The sequence below is a fragment of the Vitis vinifera genome, chromosome 13 (assembly GCF_030704535.1).
Source record: "Vitis vinifera cultivar Pinot Noir 40024 chromosome 13, ASM3070453v1".
Taxonomy (NCBI): domain Eukaryota; kingdom Viridiplantae; phylum Streptophyta; class Magnoliopsida; order Vitales; family Vitaceae; genus Vitis; species Vitis vinifera.
The window spans coordinates 4,991,453-5,010,406 of record NC_081817.1 but is presented as its reverse complement, the minus strand read 5'-3'; the positions used below and the strand labels follow the sequence as shown (position 1 = coordinate 5,010,406).

Here is an 18,954-nt window from a genome sequence, read left to right as displayed (position 1 = left end):
TTTATGTTTTTAGATTCTATACATGATTCACATTTTCTAAGGTTATCTAAGGACAATTTAGGAATTAAATTTAGATCAATCATTTTCTTTATATAAGAGAAATTCATAGGCCCAAGTCTTCTATGCCAAATATCACAAGAGTCAACTAAGTAAGTAGAAGAAGAAGTATTATTATTGATAATTTCTTAAACATTTAGCATAAAAAAAAACCTTGATTACAATAACCTTTCCCAACAAAAACATTATTTGTGGTTAAAACTATTTTATCATAGTTGAATATGATCTTCACTCCTACTTTCCCAAGTAAAGATATTGACACTAAGTTCCAATGGATATCTGGCACATGAAGTTTATCACTAAGAACAAGCACTTTTCCCGAGGTAAGCTTAAGGAGAATCTTCCTTTTGCTAATCACTAGTACAATCTAGAATCACTGGGAAGATCTAGAATTATCGGGGAAAATCTAGAATCACCCATAAACACTTGTTCCTCTCCTTTATTTACCATGGTATAGGACGTGAATGCACTTCTATTGCTACAGATGTATTTGGTAGCCCTAGAGTCTACCACCCAATCTTTCACACTAGTGACCATGCTCACCTCAGAGGAGACTACTGCTGCTAGGTTTGCCCTTGAGTTGGTCTTCTTAGTTTTCTTCTTATGGTGGCATTGAGTTGCATGGTGTCAAGGCTTGTCACAGACAAAGCAGTTACCCCTATTTTTAATGGTTAGGTTCTAGACCTTGTTTTTTGCATTGGGCTTGGTCATAAAGTTTTATTTTCCTTGTTTTTCAGTTTGGGTTTTTCTTCTACCACTTTAGCCTTAGAGGACAATTCCTTAACTTTCTCAACCTTGTCCTTATTTCAATTTTGTTCCTCAATCCTAATATGAAGTATGACATCTTCTAAGGACATTTGTTTTCTTTTGTGTTTTATGTTATTTTTGTAATCTTTCCAAGAATTTGGGAGAGTCTCTATTAAGTGACCAGCCACAAAAGGTTCAGGTAATTTTATGTCTTTATTAATTAAGTCATTAATCAACATGTGGTAGTCATGGATTTAAGATGATACATCTCTATCCTCGGTCATTTAGAAATTTCTAAAATACCCTATGGTATATTTTTTAGTTCCCTCATCTTCCAAAATATATTTTTTATGTATTGCATCCCAAATATCTTTTGCAATTTTGTATTGACAATAAACATCAAACAATTCAATTGTGAGTGTGCTAAGGATGACATGTCTAACTTATTTATTTCCAGTTTCCTAGGTAGGCAAAAATTCAGAATCATCTTCTGATTTTGGGTCGGTCAAAATATGTCCAAGTTCACTACTTCAGTTGTCGAAAAAACCTTTCATGTCATCTATTGAAGAATGTCCCATTGAAGAGATCAATCTTAAAGGTGTCAGGATATGTGTGAACTAGGGATGCCCCATATGGATGTACTTTAAGATTGTTGTTTCAAGGATATGATAAAATAGTGAATCTAACCTAGTCTAAAATAAGCAAATAGGAATTAAAAAAAAAAAAGAATTAGAAAAGTTATCAAAGTACTATGTTGGCTGAGGCATGAGAAGGCATTGTTCTTAAAGTAAATCCACCCTCCACAAAGACAGAACCCGGTGCACGAGGAAACTAGCATTCTACCTCCAAGATTCAACAACCAATAGAATCTCGCCTCAAGTGTACTTCGTAAGCAAGATATTGTAAAGCTCAGTGTTAGTGGTATTCCTTCAAATATTTAACAGTATGTAGGAGATGGTTGCAAGGCAGGGGTAGTGAGAAAGGGTCGCTGCAAGGGTGTAGCACGAAGTATGAAACACAAGGTTCTAGATGCAACACAAAGTACAAATACAACAAAAGTGGTAGAAACGGGTAGTGGGCATTGATGCAGCAAAAGTATAGGCATAGCTGTAGAGAGAGCTATGAGATTGCTAGGAGCAACAATCAATATGGGCAATAGGAAAAGCAGACCTAGAAGGAAAGCAACGGGAGAAATCTAATTACAGAGAAATGGAGTCGCAGAGGAGTGGATGCAAAGTGAAAATGTGAAAGTCCATTTTATAGGCAATGGAATCCAACAAGACTCCCCACGATATGCTAAACTACCACAACAAGAATTGAAACAAAAAATATAAAAGAAACGTTGCCCACACGTCTCTTGACCCGTTCCACACAAGCTCCTATATTGAACTGAGTTTGAGACTCTTAACAAATAAGGAAACAAGCAAAGAAAGTTGCAGAAATCATGTACTCTTCCTACAAGGTTTAAGAGGGGCAGGTGTCTCCCCTGAAAATGTTAGAAAAAAAATAAAAATCTCCCCAAACCCAGGTCAACTTCTGCCTCGTGAACAATTACAAGGTTAGACCATTAGGTTAAGAGTCACAATTACTTTTAGTTAGCAAAATTTGTATATGTATTAAGGTTTCCTCGTGGAGTAAAGTGCTAGCTTCACCATTTAAATATTAAAGGTCTTCCTTTCCATTGCAACACTCAATCATTTTATTTTTTTAATTTTTTAAATTTTTTGGAAAAAAATGGAAGAAAAAACTTGATGGTTAAGAAGATGAAATGGAAATGATGAGGCAATGTATAGGAAAAGAATGGGATTAGGATTAGGGTTTCTAGGTTCATCTTTAATTTTTTTTTAATAAAAACTAAAAAATAATTAAGATATGCCAAACAAGAAGTTCACAAATAGAAATTTATTATTTTATTTTATTTATCATCACAAGTATAATTGTATTTTGAGAACATGTTTGAAAGCACGATTGAAAGTCTTTACTTATAATTATATGTTTCTTATAAAAGTTAGAAATTAAAAAAAAATATCTCTAAAATCATTTTTTAAAATTATAAAAACACTTAATATTTCTTATACAAACACTTCATAATTGTTTTGCCCCCTAAACCCATGTAAATAAGTTATTTATTTTCTAATAAAACTTAAGTTTTCTCAAAAGTTCCTTCATTTTTTTTTACCTCGACTTCACATTATCATATATTTGATTTCTAGTGTTTTTCATAGATAATAGGTTTTGGACAACTTAGAATGAGTTTGACGATGTTTTTATCTAAAATATTTTTAATGAAAGTGTTTTCTCTGAAAGTATTTTTAGGAGAATCGTTTATCAAGTATTTCTCCAAAAAAACACTACAAGTAATTTTTCAACAGTATAAGTAATTTTTTAGATTTTTAAAATAATTTCTTAAATTTTATCAAATATTTAATTTTTTTTTTCAATAATACTTTTTATGTTAAAAACACTTTTTAGAATTACAATTAAATTGATTCTTAATATGCTATATAATAAAATAATCTTTTTTCATGGTGAAATTTTTTTATTTTATAATGTTTATTTTTCATAAATGGAGATTATTTTCATATGTTTTTATATAAATATTTTGGTCATTATAAAGAAAGTTATTTTTATTTTCAAATATATGCATACATTCAAAATCATATATATAGTTCATCACTTTGGTTCACGATGATGAACCAATTAATGAACCTTTTGGTTTATATCCAAACAACAAATAGTTCATCATAAAAGTTTGGAACAGAAGAATTACTCGTACAAGCCCAAGGTTTTACCAAAAAACAAAAAAAAATTATGTGTACCTCTTTTTGGACTGGTATACATTTGTTTCTTTATTGCTATTATTTATCATATTTTATTGGATACTCTTCTCTCTCACCACTTGTTTGCCACCCGGAAGTTGTCTTTTTGCATGACAGTGCAGACCTTCTACAAGAGTAATTATGAAAAGTGAGCTTGAGGAAGAAAGGAAAAGTTCCCAAAGATGAAAGGGGAAGGAAAAGAGAGTGAGAGGGGATGGAAACCATAGTTGAAGCGGGGTTCCAGAGGGAGAGATAGAGAGCTTCAGGAAGAGAGAGCTGGGTTTAGAAAGAGGAAACACAGAAGGGAGGAGTCTTGAAGAGAATAACAAAGGTATGATTTCTATAAGCTGTCGATTCTTTCGTTTTCATACAGTTCCATTATGTTTTCAGTGTATACTGGGATTCTATTTTGATGTTTGAATGTGAGAATTGGAAACTTTTGCATATTCTTATAGAATCTGAGTTTGTTTGCATGCATTTTATACTTGATTCCTAACCTATTTCCTTGGCTCTATTTTGAGATTCCATATGAGATGTTTGCAATCATGTCTTGATTTCTATTTGAAATCCATTTTGGCTCACTCCTCTATATCTAAGCCCGTTGATTGGAACATGAAACATGGTTTTTACTAGTTCATTTTGTCCCCATCCATTGTGCTCTGTCTTGCTATCTTCCTCTGTTTCTGGTACCCGTCCATGGTGCGCATCAGGTTTCACATCTCTGCCTGAGGGAGTAAGGAACTGCAGAGATAATATTTTCGGTCTGTGGTTGGGAAGGGTTACAGCATGCACGTCAAGTTGTGGGAATGTTCAAAATGGGTCATGGATATGGCTAGAAGTGGATCTCGGCTCATGGATGTTGAGGGCAGTTGAAGTTCATTTGGGTGGTAAGGCTCGAGAAGCTGAAAAGAGGGCGAAGATATTAAAGAAAGAGAAGGTGAAAGAATGTCACTGGATTATTATAAAGAAGGCTATGAGAACATTTGGCAGATATCTGGATGTGACGGTGATTTTAAGTATGTAGTTATTGGGCGTGTGGATAAGGAAATCCAAATCGGGGCAGCCTTTCCGGAGACTATATGAGAATTTTCAGTGGACATTCCAAATTCATTCAGCCTCTGGGTGTATCTTCTGATAAGAACTCTTAGTTTCTGGTTCTTTTAATGGCATCTGAATAATCAGCAGGATTGAGGGGGTTCTTTTAGAGTAGAGTTGCAGTTTGAAAGTGGGAAAGAGAAGCTTCGTGAGGGAGATGGCATGCAATTGGAGGAAATTGAAACATTTCTGGGCCTCCCCCCTTACACTCCCCTTTCCACCTCCAGATTTGGCAGAAAATGTTTCCAAGGTGAACGAGAAGATTGAAGCAATGCTGCAAAGAAGAGATCATTCTGTAAGGAAATAGGAGACAGCTTGTATTAAATAAAGGAATTTCAAGGTCTGGGCAATGGACCTCTTGAGGACCTGATCTTTCTCTTATATAATTTGCAACTAGAAGTCTCCATCCTCTTGTGATTTGCATGAAAGTTAATAATTGTATCATTCTACTTGATCTTTTTACTCTGAAGCACCGTTCCTCGGAAACCATACTTGCATGAGTCCCGACGTTTGCATGCATTGAGAATGGCTAAAAGATGTAGGATCCTGAATTCAGAGAAAAATGAAAACCGGCAGAATGAAGTAGCATCAGAAGAAAGTTGTTCCGTCAACAACAGTCTAAGTGGAAGTGTTAAGAGGCTTGCCCCAAGTTCCATGATTGATTGGTCAAGAGTTGTGTTCACTCGGCACAATAATGTGATTGAAAGGCCTAATCCAATCACAAAATTCCCCCTCCATCAAGACCAAATCCCAAGCCAAACAACCCCATGCATGAATTCCTATGTGCAAACCCACCATTTCTCCAACCTTCATACCCACTAGCTTACCCCACGCCACCATACCCATTTCTCCATCTTTCATACCCACCAAACCCAAGTCTCAAACCAATCATCCACCAAACTTTCCAACCTCCACCTCCTAGCAACCTTGGTTTGCCAGCTCTGCCCAATACCCAACAAGTGCCCAACAGTATGTGGATGATTGGTAGAGTCGGCAGATTGGGTGGATTTGGTCTCACCGGAATTGCATTGCGAAATTCGGCTCAATTGAGAAGTTTATCATTGGTAAATTGCAATTTGGTTGGTCATTTGCTAGAACTAATGGATGTGGTTCTTACGGAGAAGTCGCGGTTCCCAAAAAAAAACTGAACTTGGTCATCCTCATGATAATAGAGGACCGTGGAAGTTCTTATGAAGAAACACAATGATTAAGATGTGAAAGAACCTACTGCACCCGGAGTTCGAGTTGTCACGATGCCTTTGGATCAGTTGGCGTCAAAATTCTTGAAAGCAATTAGCTAGTCAATGGCAGCGTGCAATTTGTCCAAATATGAATGAAAGTGAAGGAATGGAGTTGGGACGTTTCTTAGATGGGTTGGTTGTTCTTGTTCGGTTCTCGTGCCAATCAAACGATGAAGGTTTCAGTCCATATTTTTTACCACTTAACTTGCAGTTATTAGCGTCTTGTGTTTCTAGGGTGGACAGTTTTCTGGGAGGTTGCTTTTGCTATTGGCGTTGCCCTGCAGTTTTTGTATGTCATATCGGTCATGGACAGGTTTCCATTTAGCATGCTGGTGCTCCAAAAAGCTGTGAAGTTGGCGTGGAACCTCCCAGAAGTTACGAGAGTGGCATATGCATTCATGTTGGTCATGCTTTTATGGATGGCAACACGGACTTTCGGAGCATCGGGTTTTGTGGCTTCAAGTATAGGCTATAGTGAACGCTGGAATGGCTCTTTGTGGTGATTTGGTGTTCTCGGTGAGCTTATTTTGAACAGGTGCAGTCCTTTGTAATACTATACAGGTTGTTGCGTCTGGAATAGTGTTTCTTGTTCTCATCCACGGTGGTCCAGAGGTTGCATCAATGCTTCCCAATTCATTGATAAAGTCTCTACAATATGCTGTGACGACATCTTTTGGCAGCATCTACTATGGATAACTGTTTACAGCTACAATAAAGGCATTGCGATGGGAGATTAGAGGACTCCGGTCTAAGATTGGCGACAATGAGCGTTTGCTTGGTTGTGTTGATTTCCGGTTCCATCTTGTGGAGACCTTTGTCCGATTTTTCAACAAATATGCCTATGTCTACATAGTTGTTTATGGAAAAAGCTTTGATCACTTAGCGATGGGTGCTCGGGAATTGTTCCAATCAACTGGTGATGAAGCATTCAAATGACCGGTCCATGCAAGAAGGCTATGTGATTCAGATGAAGATGAACCACTGGTATAGCAGACACAGTTGCACTCCGGGCCCCACTCATGCATGCCCATACATGGTCACCTTTGGCATGTAATCCCACGAGCCACATGTCTTCACCTCCTTGATTCTTCATCCTCACTTTCAAATTTTGGTTTTCAAACCTTAGTATTCAAATAATTTTAATTTCACTCTAATTTTCAAATAATTTTAATTTCACAATTTAATTTTCTTCTTTCCTTAGGGTTTTGGGTCACCAAAAGTCCATTTTTAATAAAAACGTTTGCTGCCATTTTCTCTTTGGGCAAGCTATCTTTCACCTTCTTTTTCTTGATTTCAAATAAATTTTTCGTTTTTCATATTTTTTTTAATAAGCATGAATGCAATTTTCATAATTTCAAACCAATTGAATTTATGAGATTAATTCATACAAAATCAATTAGGCTTTGGTGAGGGCCCAATATTCATAACATTTTCTTTGGAAATAATTCAAGTAAAGTATATGGTTGATATTGTTTGATTTTGATCAATTTTGTGTAAGATATTTTACACTTATCATTATGTACTAACTTTGTCTCTCATAATAGCATATTATTTCTTGTTGTTAAGGTACGATCTTGCTCACACTTTGTTTATTCACCATGCATGACTTGTTTCCATTGTATGACTATTTCATTGGTATCCATTGATTTCCTTATCAATTATTACACTTGTCTCACCTTATTTAATAGAGACCCTTTTTTAGGGACTTAGAGGGGTATTATGGTCTTTTACCGTATATTCCCAATAGATAACCTAACTCCTGGACCCGACTTTGGTTTTCTATAGACTTTCTTTTTCAAATAAGGAGTCACGCTTAGGATTTTACTTCTTATTTTATTTTCCCTTTAAAAATAAAACAAAAATAAGTGGCGACTCCAAATTTTTTTCTAAAAAATAATTTTTTATTCACAAATAAAAAAATGAGTCACGCCATTAAGTGAGAACGCATCATGCAAAATGAGAGGTCCATAGGATGATATATAATTCTTATTGCTTTGAATTGAAAGAGAGTTCAATGACATTTTTAAATTGTGTGATAGCATGTTAAACTATTAGTGTTGCAAGAAAAGCCTGCCTCAATACTTGGGCAATGTCTCCCAAGGTAACATATAGTGTCAAAAGCCCTATATTTGATAATTAACCTAGCCATTTTTTGAACATGTTATTTTAATAGGTTATATTTTAAATACTTAATTCATTCATATATAAGATAGGATGTACATTATCTTCTTTTTTATAACTTTGGAAGACATGTCGAAAGAAGCACATTGAAGAACTCAAGTTTATAAAATCCAAATTTCAAACAACCATTTAAAAATAATTTACATTTTATGTACTTTTTTATCAAATATATTACCTTTAATCATTTAGGTACAACATTTTAATAATATTGGTAGGTACTACATTTGACTAAGGGTCTCCAAAAAGCCCGCGGCCCGCGGCCCGTGGCCTGGCCCAAGCCCGGCCCGGCCCGAGCCCATTTCTGGGTGGGCTGGGCCATGGGCCCCAAATTAGGCCCGACCCGTAGGCCCACCACTTTAAAATATATATATATATTAAAAAAAATATTCAAGAAATAGAAAATGTTACATTAATAAAAATATTCATTGTTAACTATTTTATTCATTGAATGTATACATTACATTTGAAAATGTAGGAAAAGTTTACATTATTACAAAATAAATACATCCCAACTAGGTTGGCACCTACTTATTTGTCAATCATTTATACTTTTCAACCATAAAAATAAAAATAAAAATATGACATACATTTAGTAAAATATTTTAATCATTATCTCTTGGCGGTGATGGCAAACTAGTGAAATTGAAAGGTTGTTCTGCTCTTATTATATAACCAATCATTTCTTCACAACAATAAGATTCATCATAAGAAAATGTTTTTAAATTTCCACTTTCATCTTTACCTAATTGCATATAATTTCTAATATCTACATTATTTTTAGTTTTACAATTTTCATGATGCCTTTTTAAATGACTTGTACCTGCATTTGAGCCACCACTAAGAAGTTTGTTACAAATTTTACATTTTGCTTTTATTTCTTTTTTATTATTTTCTAAATTTATTTCTATTCTATCAAAAAAATTCCATATATTTGAAGTAAATTTTTTGCTATCACATGCATTAGATGAAGAACAAGAACCACTTGCCATAATTATAATTATTGATAAAATATTATGCTAAAAATAATAAATGTAAAATTAAAATGTAACAAATAAATAAAAGAAAAGGTGAAGTATGTTACTAAATTGGAGAACCGAAGCAGAAATTCCTTCAAATTTGAACTCTTTGAACCACCAATGCTTGTTTTTCACCACCAATAATATTGAATAATTTGAGGCAAAATGCAATAATCGAAAATATTGTGGAATGGGAGAGAGCTTAAGAGTTGAAAGAATAGAAAAAAATTGAGGGTATTTAATATTTATAGGGATTTAAATATTAGGATTTAATTTATTTATTTTTTAATTTCAAGACCGTTCAACGGTCATATATTTGAAATTGAATTATGAGTGGCATGTTCAACAGTCATGTAACCGTTGAACAGCCAACTCACTTTTATTTTTTTTCAAAAATCATACAACATTTCTAATATATATATATAATTAATGCAAAATAGTTACACAAAAGAGGGTCAGCTCAGTTGGTGGCTAGCTCCCTTGTGGTTCCATAAGGGGAAGGGTTCAAATCCCCTTCCCTTCAAAATTAAAAATTATTTTAATTTTTACCCCGGCCCGCCAGGCCCAGCCCACCCAGCTTGAGGGCCCACAGGCCAGGCCACGGGCTCAATGGCCTGGGCTGGGCCATGGGCCTTACTCCTCTGGGCCGGGCGGCCTGGCCCGGCCTGTTGGAGACCCTTACATTTGACCATTCTAGGTACTACTTTTAATCATCTCAAATAGTACATTTGATTGATGAGCGTATAAAACTTGAATTATTTTTAGAGGATTTCTATTTTGTAATTACTTTTATGTAATGTGAAAACTCACTCTTTCCTACCAATTAGATAATCTTAAAACTTAATAATGATTCTTATCTTTTGGTTTATGTACCATTATCTTCTATTTCATATGTGAAGTCTCAAAAGTTGATTCATTCATGTAGTAGTAGCCAAGGAAGAAAATATCGAGATATATCGAAGAAGGTGGATACGATATATTAGTAAGATATATCGTCTGAAGGAAATATCGGTAAATATCAGTGATATATCGGTAATCACAGATATATTGGTGATACAAGCAAAATATTGGCCCTAAATGGGAAAAAATTGCTGAAATTTCCAGATATATTGGATATATCAGAGATATATCAGTGAAAAATCGGTAAAAAATTAAATTATTATAAATAAGTTAATTTTAATTATCTTATAATTTATTTTGTATACTAATTAAATATAAAATCAAAAATAAAATTATCATTATTTTTAAATAAAAATATTTTGTACCAAAATGTACCAATATTTTAAAATAAAAATCATAAATATATTTAAATAACATATTAGTACATTTGCAATACTTTAGTTTTAAATTAATAATTTTATTTTATTTTGATATTCAAGTATAATAATAGTATATTGAGAATAAATTAACTTAGTACATTTTTAAATTAGTATAACAATGAATTTAAATTAGTATATTTTTACAATTAATTAATATATTTTCAATAGAGGTAAGTAAATTAATTTAATATAGTAATATATTTAAATCACATAATTAGAATATTTGTAATAATTTAATTTCATAATGAGTCTATAATTACAAAATTCACATTTTTTATTAGCCAACACTATATAATTAAATTTAATATCGCAAATCATATCATACATATATTAATTTATTCAATAAAACAACTTTAAAATGTCTATTATACTTCTAATTTCATTTTGAAGAGTATTTTTTTATATTTTCATAAGTTTTGATGAATTTTTTGTCTATCGATATTTTGTTTCAAAATATCCGTCGATATATCTCCAATATATCCATAAAATTTAAACACCGATATATCTGCAATTACCAATATTTTCATCCTTGGTAGTAGCTAGGTAGCTATACTATTTTTCTCAAGAAATTGGAGTCCATGGCAGTTTTTTAGTTGGACTTTGCTAATAATGCAAGACCACATAGCTCACATTTACATCATATTATAGAAAGAAAATATGCACCATTATCATTCTCAAAAGAATGATGGATTGCAAATTGACAATTTGGTCTTGAGATTATCAAATTCAATCATCAAGCTCTTAAATGGACTTAGAAAACTAACAATTGTTCTAAGTGTGACTAGGACCGCAAATTTACTACTTATCTTAATAAAAAGTGTGAAATACTAATTATTATTTAGGCCTTAGCTTGACATTCATTTGGGAGTGATTATGATAATGCTGCAAAAATTCTTTTTAACTAATGCTTAAAAGTACTTTCCTTATAAAAATTAATTATTTGACAATTTTTTTATAAATTATTTTAAAAACTCTAGAAAATCACAAAAAAAATAATTTGAAAAAATAGAATTTAAGAGGTTTTTTTCAAAAATAAGTTTTTTGTTTACACCAAAATATTGGCTACTTAATCATCTATAAAAGTGTTTCTTATAAATCATTATCTATAAAATATTAGAAAATAAAAACTGTATTACAAGAATCACACACAAACAATTGTAAATAATCGAGTTGAATTCAAGCTAAGTTGGTATTTGTTTTTTTACTTAATTTTAAATCGAACTTAAAATTATATAGTGTTTAATAGTGTTAAGTATTAAATTATTTATTTTATTTTTATTAAATATTAAAAAAAACCAACAAATTCACTTTAATTATGATCCTTAATTTTTACTATTAAAAAAATATTAAAATATTTTAGTTTTTTATTTAATAAAAAATTAATAAATTAATAAAAGTAAAAAAAATTAAAATATAAAAAATGGTTATTTTCAACAAAAAGTAAAAATAAATAAATAAATAAACATCACTAAACTATAAATATAATCGAGTGTATGTAATATGAATGTGTTTAGTAAATGTCATCTTAAAGTCATGGACATGTGATGTGCCACGAGTTGAATGCAAGTCTTAATTCAAAATGAAATTTAGCACCAAACATGCATGTGATTTTAAAGTTATAGGCATGTACACAACGCATGCATTTGATTCATGTTCTAAGCTAAAAGTACTGTCCGAATTAGGTAGAGAACTTGGTAAGTGTTCTCTTAAATCACTTTTTGATTTGAAACTTTATTCTCTAAAATAAAAAAACATTTTTCTAATTTAAAAAATATGTTGAACGAATTTTTTTTGTTTAAGAGAATTTGTTGTGAAAACAAGAAATATATGATCATTTTTTAAAACAAAATTTATATATGAAGAAACATAAAAAATAAGGTCATTCTAAAAATAAATTTCACTATTATTCTTAAAAACATAATAAGATTGTTTTCCATAATAATATTTTATTAAAAAAAAAAAACTCTTTCCAAAAAAATGACATCCATGGTAGAGATGAACTCAAATAATAAAAAAATATAAGGTGGTGTTTGTTTTTTTATTTAATAGGAAAAGTTAAAATATTTGATTTTTTTATTCAATTAATAATAACTTATTGACATTATCCATCTTAATTAAAATGAATTTATTGTCAATAAATTCAATTTAGTTATATTGAATGATGTTAATAGGTTATTTATTTTTAATTTAATAGAAAAAAAAAATTTATTAAGTCAAAAAACAAATATCCGTAAGAACCTAAAAGGTGGTTTGATGTGATAGGACTAAAATCAGTCACTTTCTGAATTACGACTAGATAAGCAGTTTAGCCCACAGCTTTTATTTAAGATTTTCTTTGTCTAGCAGCTCACCACATCCCCCTACCAAGCACCGACCTGGCTGCTTCCAGGGACGAGCTTGGGCCCATGGGCGCACAAAAGGTTGTACTTTAGGTGAATTGAATTGAGGACTCGGGCTGGGGTGAATTTTATCCTAAGTATTTGTCATCTGTTTCTCACTCAAATCATTAACCAATATATTTTTAAATGAAAACCGACTTGTGCATATATATATATATATATATATATATATATATATATATTAATCATGGAGTTGCATCTTTCTTGTCCAGAGGTTTGAGTAGCTTAAATTTAAGAGGAGAAACCGTGCAAAATTGAAAGTGTGATAATATATATATATATATATATATATATATATATATATATATATATATATATTCATGGAGTTGCATCTTTCTTGTCCAGGGGTTTGAGTAGCCTAAATTTGAGAGGAGAAACCGTGCAAAATTGAAAGTGTGATAATATATATATATATATATATATATATTCATGGAGTTGCATCTTTCTTGTCCAGGGGTTTGAGTAGCCTAAATTTGAGAGGAGAAACCGTGCAAAATTGAAAGTATGATAATATATATATATATATATATATATATTCATGGAGTTGCATCTTTCTTGTCCAGGGGTTTGAGTAGCCTAAATTTGAGAGGAGAAACCGTGCAAAATTGAAAGTGTGAATATTTTTTTAAAGATCTTTCTCTCTTTAGGAATAAGAGACAATAAGAGACAAAACTCCATCTTTCTTGTCTTTGAGTAGCCTAAATTTGAGGGGAGAAACCGTGCAAAATTGAAAGTGTGAATATTTTTTTAAAGATCTTTCTCTCTTTAGGAATAAGAGACAATAAGAGACAAAACTCCATCTTTCTTGTCTTTGAGTAGCCTAAATTTGAGGGGAGAAACCGTGCAAAATTGAAAGTGTGAATATTTTTTTAAAGATCTTTCTCTCTTTAGGAATAAGAGACAATAAGAGACAAAACTCCATCTTTCTTGTCTTTGAGTAGCCTAAATTTGAGAGGAGAAACCGTGCAAAATTGAAAGTGTGAATATTTTTTTAAAGATCTTTCTCTCTTTAGGAATAAGAGACAAAATCTCTCAATTCCACGCTCCTACACCTCAACCAAAGCTTATCTATCCTTCATAGAAAACCTTCATTCAAAATCTCCATGTATGAAACTCCTCATTTTCTCTTTAAGTCTCTCATTACTTTGCAAGAAACGGTTTGGATGTGATAAGATTAGAAAATAATTAAGTAATATTGCATTTCATATATAAAAGTTCCTTAGCTCTAATTTATGAGTCCCAACTATCATGTATTGAATATCAACCATCATGATAGTGTTTTTCTTAGTGTACTATGATTTAAAATCTTGCATATCTATTTACTACACCTGAATACTAGTTTCCCTTATATTTATTTGAGCAAAAATTGTAACTACGATTTTATCATTTCTCTTGTAAAACTTTGAAAGTTTAGCTAAATGTGAGATATCACTTAGTGATCAAGAGTGGGGAATCTCGTCAAGGCAATTGTGAAAGCCCTTAAGAATCATAATTCAAGTATAAAGAGTTTGAAGGTCTTAGAATAGTGGAACACCCATCTCAGTTGGAGCATGCATGAAGAGAGTGATAGAAATAAGACCAACTTAATACATTAAAATTATCCTCTCTTTTTTTAAGTGTTCGTATTGTTTAAATTATCTCTTGCATCCATCTTAGTTAAAATACATTAAAATCTTTTTTAAAAAAAAAAAAAAAGGTCCAAGATCCATTTCACCCCCTCGTCCCGGTCCTTCCCCTCATGGGTATCTACCTAGGTTGGATTTGGATTAACATAAACCTAAGAAATAATATATCATAGTGAATTTTGTAGAGCCTAACATTATATGAAATGATAAAGTTTTAATCCATAAAAATGTAATTAAAATAAATATTACATTGACTTATAATGCTGAATAAATTTATTGATATATCAAAACTTGAATTTTCCTTTGACATAAGTTTCTTAAATTACCATTATCATTATGATTGATGAATGGCAAGTGTGATAGGTTGTCACAAAAGTTCAAGGACCAAAAGTAAAAGTGTGATTTGGGACTTTAACCAATATAAACATGAGGTAACCTTTCATTATTTCCATCAAAGATTGTTAAACATGTAAGTTGCACTTTTTCATTCTCAATATTAATTTCTACATCATATGTAATTGTGACATAATTTCTATTAATCATTATAATAGAATATTATGATGGAATAATAAACCTCCATTTATAAATTGATGGTAACGCAAAAAAAAATGTACTCTTTATATTCATAAAGTATGTAATGGATTTTATTGACTGAGACATTACTAAGGAAGTTCAAGCATGCATTAATAATGGATTTTATTAGGAGAAATACTATTATCAAAGATCCATACCCAGGAGAATGTAATGAATATATTGACTTGTTAGATCAATGGAAGCTAGATCAAAAGAATATAGGCCATTTTTAAGAGTTCCTTTCATAAGAGAATGGCTTGAGTAAACTAATATTTGACAAAGCAGGACTTAGGAAAGAATTCAAAATAGACATTATTGTCTTTTGCAAATTTGGAAACACTGATCAGGAAATTCTTTTTATTCATGGGAACATGAAGTAAAGATTTGAGAGCTAAGAGTTCTGAATGAAAGGGACTAGAGAAAAGGGACATACCAATGTTTTGAATAGTAAGACCTTGGTCATTGCCCATGTGCACATGATCTGTACCAATATAAGCAATGTGTTCAGTTAAGTTGTTAAGATCTAGTGTAAGATGGTTCGTAGCAGCAGAATCTAGGTACCAATTTTGATCAAATGAAGCACCAGAGAATGAGGTGAGCATAGCAATCATATAAGCTTGATTAGAACCAGATGAAGATTGGGACTGATTTATTTGTGGGGTGAAATTATCATCAAATCTTACCACAGAGCTGACACTGTCGTTTACTAACATTTCTCCCACTTGTTCATCCTTGACCATGACCGCCAAAAGAACCATGACTTGAGCCATGACTAGAATAACCTCCACCTCGATAAGGACTGAAAGAATGACCTCTTTCAAATCCTTGAGAAGTGATAGAGTTAAAGAAGTTTGAAGAATTTGAATGATAGCCACCATGACCAGCTTGTTTCTTGTGAGCTAAATTAGCAGAAAAAGGTAGATCACCTTCCTTGATTCACTTTTCAAATTGAGCTTTTTGAGCTAACAATAAACTTCCATCTATTCTACAGATTGAGTCTCAGGTCTTGAAGTTACTAATAGTAGAACCGGTTCATAATCTGGTGGAAGAACATCGAAGATTGTCTCTATTTGATCAATAGGCTTAACAAAATAATCTACTGAAGTCAGAGAATCAACTGATTGCTTGATTTTTAGCAAATAATCATTCATAGACAAATCATTTTTGTAGTGTTTTTTAACTCAGTTCTGAACTAAGTGACCTTAGCTTTAGTTAGTGATGCAAAGAAGACTTCAAACTTCAACGAAATTTTTTATGCAGAGTCAGCTCCAACCATTTGAGTGAGCAAACTTTCAGTCATTGATCCAAGAAGCCAAGGCACCAACAATTAATGATCTTGTTGTTCCCATGGAAGAAAATTTTGATTCAATATTCCTTTATCTATATCATGTTGAGAATTATACATCAAAGGAGATGAGAGAAAAGAATCAAGAAAGCAATGCAAATTGTGATCTCGTACAGTTGCTAGAACATGTTGTCACCATAAGAGAAAGTTTGAGCGATCTAATTTGACAAAGAGTGTATGATTGAAAACAATTAGAGATACTCGATTAGAGTTTGAAGCTTGATTAGCCATGGTGGAAACATGTGCAGATTAGAAGTTCCTAGAGAAGCATTGATACCATGTGAATGACAGCAACTGAATCAAAAGAAAAAAAAAATTATAAATTGATCTCTCATTGATTTTTTTTATAAGCTATGAACAAATGAGCAATTTATACATTAGTAATGTCAGCTTTGTAACAACCAATTCTATAATAAGCTGACATGTTGGTTGAGTAGTTGTAACTGAATACATTACTTATTTGTTTTCACATGATAAAGTGAAAGAAAACTTTTGCATTTATAGAGCTATAAATGTTAAAGTTTTAGATTTATAGAACTATATATGTTTCTTTGTACAATTATTTTGTTCAAGTCTTGTACAATTGGATAAAGGCTTAAATTTTGTGCTTTGTGCATGCTTGTGATTTGAAGAGAAGAGTAGTGCTTCACTTAATTCTAAGGCTAACCAAAGCCTTCTCTACAATTTCTCAGTATGAAAGGAGAGATGAATGGATGTGATGGGGAGAAATTTTGGAAATTAGGTTCTTTTCATAGTGACATACAAAATCTTATCCTGGTCATTAATTATCCCTAGAAAATAGTATCCTATACTACCCTCTCCTAAAATCAATAAGCACCATCATCTTTCATGAACACAAGAAGTACAAACACAAAAAAATACAATAAAAATTCTTTCTATAAAAGCACAATAGTACTGCGACCTGCTCTTTATGCTGAAGTCGACATTTGCAATCCACTGGAATATCCCGCACTTGCTCTTAAGATATAGTCTAATTCCAGTGAGATTCCCAAGCTGAGGCTGAATTGCTGCCATCGAGGAAGATCACACTCTCATTTAGTTGCTGTTGCTGGCATTGCACGATAGCGAGCTCGGCTTGTGTGGCAGCCAATTCTGTTTGGAGATCACACAGTTGTTTATGGAGCTGACTAATTGCACCAGCACACCCATAGACCGGATCACACATTCTAACATTTGCTTCATAAATCATGCTGCTCACTGCATCTGCTCTTCTCGACTCCGGGAGGTCCTGAATATTTTTGTAATGGTTACTGGAAATTGGCATAAAATATTGGCATAAACAAGAAAAACTTCTAGTTTCCCTCCCATCTTTGACTAAAAACTTCTAGTTTCCCTCCCATCTTTGACTACTTTTGGCAAGCCGATACCCTCCTAATTATATGTATTAGACATAGAAGCTAAGCTCCACATATGGCATATAGTGTGGGGGGATTACCTGCACGGACTTGATGATGTTGCTAGCTCCAAAAACCCTATGAGCAATGATGAAATTGAAGGGTTCAGTGGGTGGAAAATATGGAGCTAACACACATCTGTCGGTGCACCGACGCCGAAGGATCTTGCAGGCAGCACATGGACGTTGAACAGCTGTTGGAAGAGAAGGAGCAAGGCTTGAAGAAGAAGAGGGAATGGTTGACCCAGTTGTAGTTGGGTCGGTGTATTCCATCTTCAAATAGAGAGAATAATGGAGAGGTTGAGCACACAAGCATACATCATTCTCTTTAAATAGAGAAAGCCCAGGACTAATAATACCACGAGAATGTTGTGCAATGACCTAGTTCTTAATATGAATAAGGCTAGCAGACTACAAAACGTACACCCTGACTAATCTACTGTTTTTCCATAAGCCACGTGATAACATCTTTTCATTGGACATGCATTTATCTTGTAAGTTTCATAAGAGACGATGATTCAAATTACCATGCCCCACCGACATCAAATACAATTCCAGTAATAACTAGCCTTTTATGACTTAATTATGTACTTTACAAATGAAGAATTATTCTTCTTTGAAAGCTAAAAGCGTACTAATTTTCATAAGCACAATAATTCAAACGAGTATGCCGATGTGCCTTCTCACATCATATCTTATGAATTTCCCATTCCTATTCCTCCCAAGAAATTTAATTACATCCTGAAGTCCATTGTCAATGTGTTTCTTCTTTTTTTTCTTTTAAATATATTTGGTAATTAGCAGATACATGTACAGGCACATGATAGCATTACCACTGTTAGAAAGCGTAGATTCTTGACCTTTTAGGCTTCAGTCTTTTAATTTAATTTGGGTTATCTGATGTATCAAATTCAACTATAGCGTGCTTAACAGATGGTGTTCAGCAGGCTGTCATCTGAGATTGAATCTTTTGTTGTTTCTATGGACAAAACAGGAAGGAAAGAAAGAGAAAAAACAGTATGACATGTGATTAGAATTTGGGTTATTGGTTTCGTGTTTGGACAAAAAGAAAACCCAGATTTTGGAGCATTCACTTTTGCTTAAATTGTGGGAACGTGATTAG

General features: G+C 32.5%; 1 protein-coding gene and 1 pseudogene across 1 annotated transcript; one reads left to right on the top strand and one right to left on the bottom strand.

The window, feature by feature from the left end:
- Window positions 1–3,719: 3,719 nt before the first annotated feature.
- On the top strand, window positions 3,720–7,000 carry LOC109123632 (uncharacterized; annotated as a pseudogene).
- Window positions 7,001–17,041: 10,041 nt separating this feature from the next.
- On the bottom strand, window positions 17,042–18,138 carry LOC100247937 (LOB domain-containing protein 1). The gene is made up of 2 exons (XM_002275287.4): window positions 17,874–18,138; window positions 17,042–17,666 (listed from the first exon to the last, which is right to left on the bottom strand). The coding sequence occupies exons 1-2, from the start codon at window positions 18,102–18,104 to the stop codon at window positions 17,409–17,411; spliced, it is 489 nt and encodes a 162-aa protein (XP_002275323.1). The 5' UTR covers window positions 18,105–18,138; the 3' UTR covers window positions 17,042–17,408.
- Window positions 18,139–18,954: the final 816 nt, after the last annotated feature.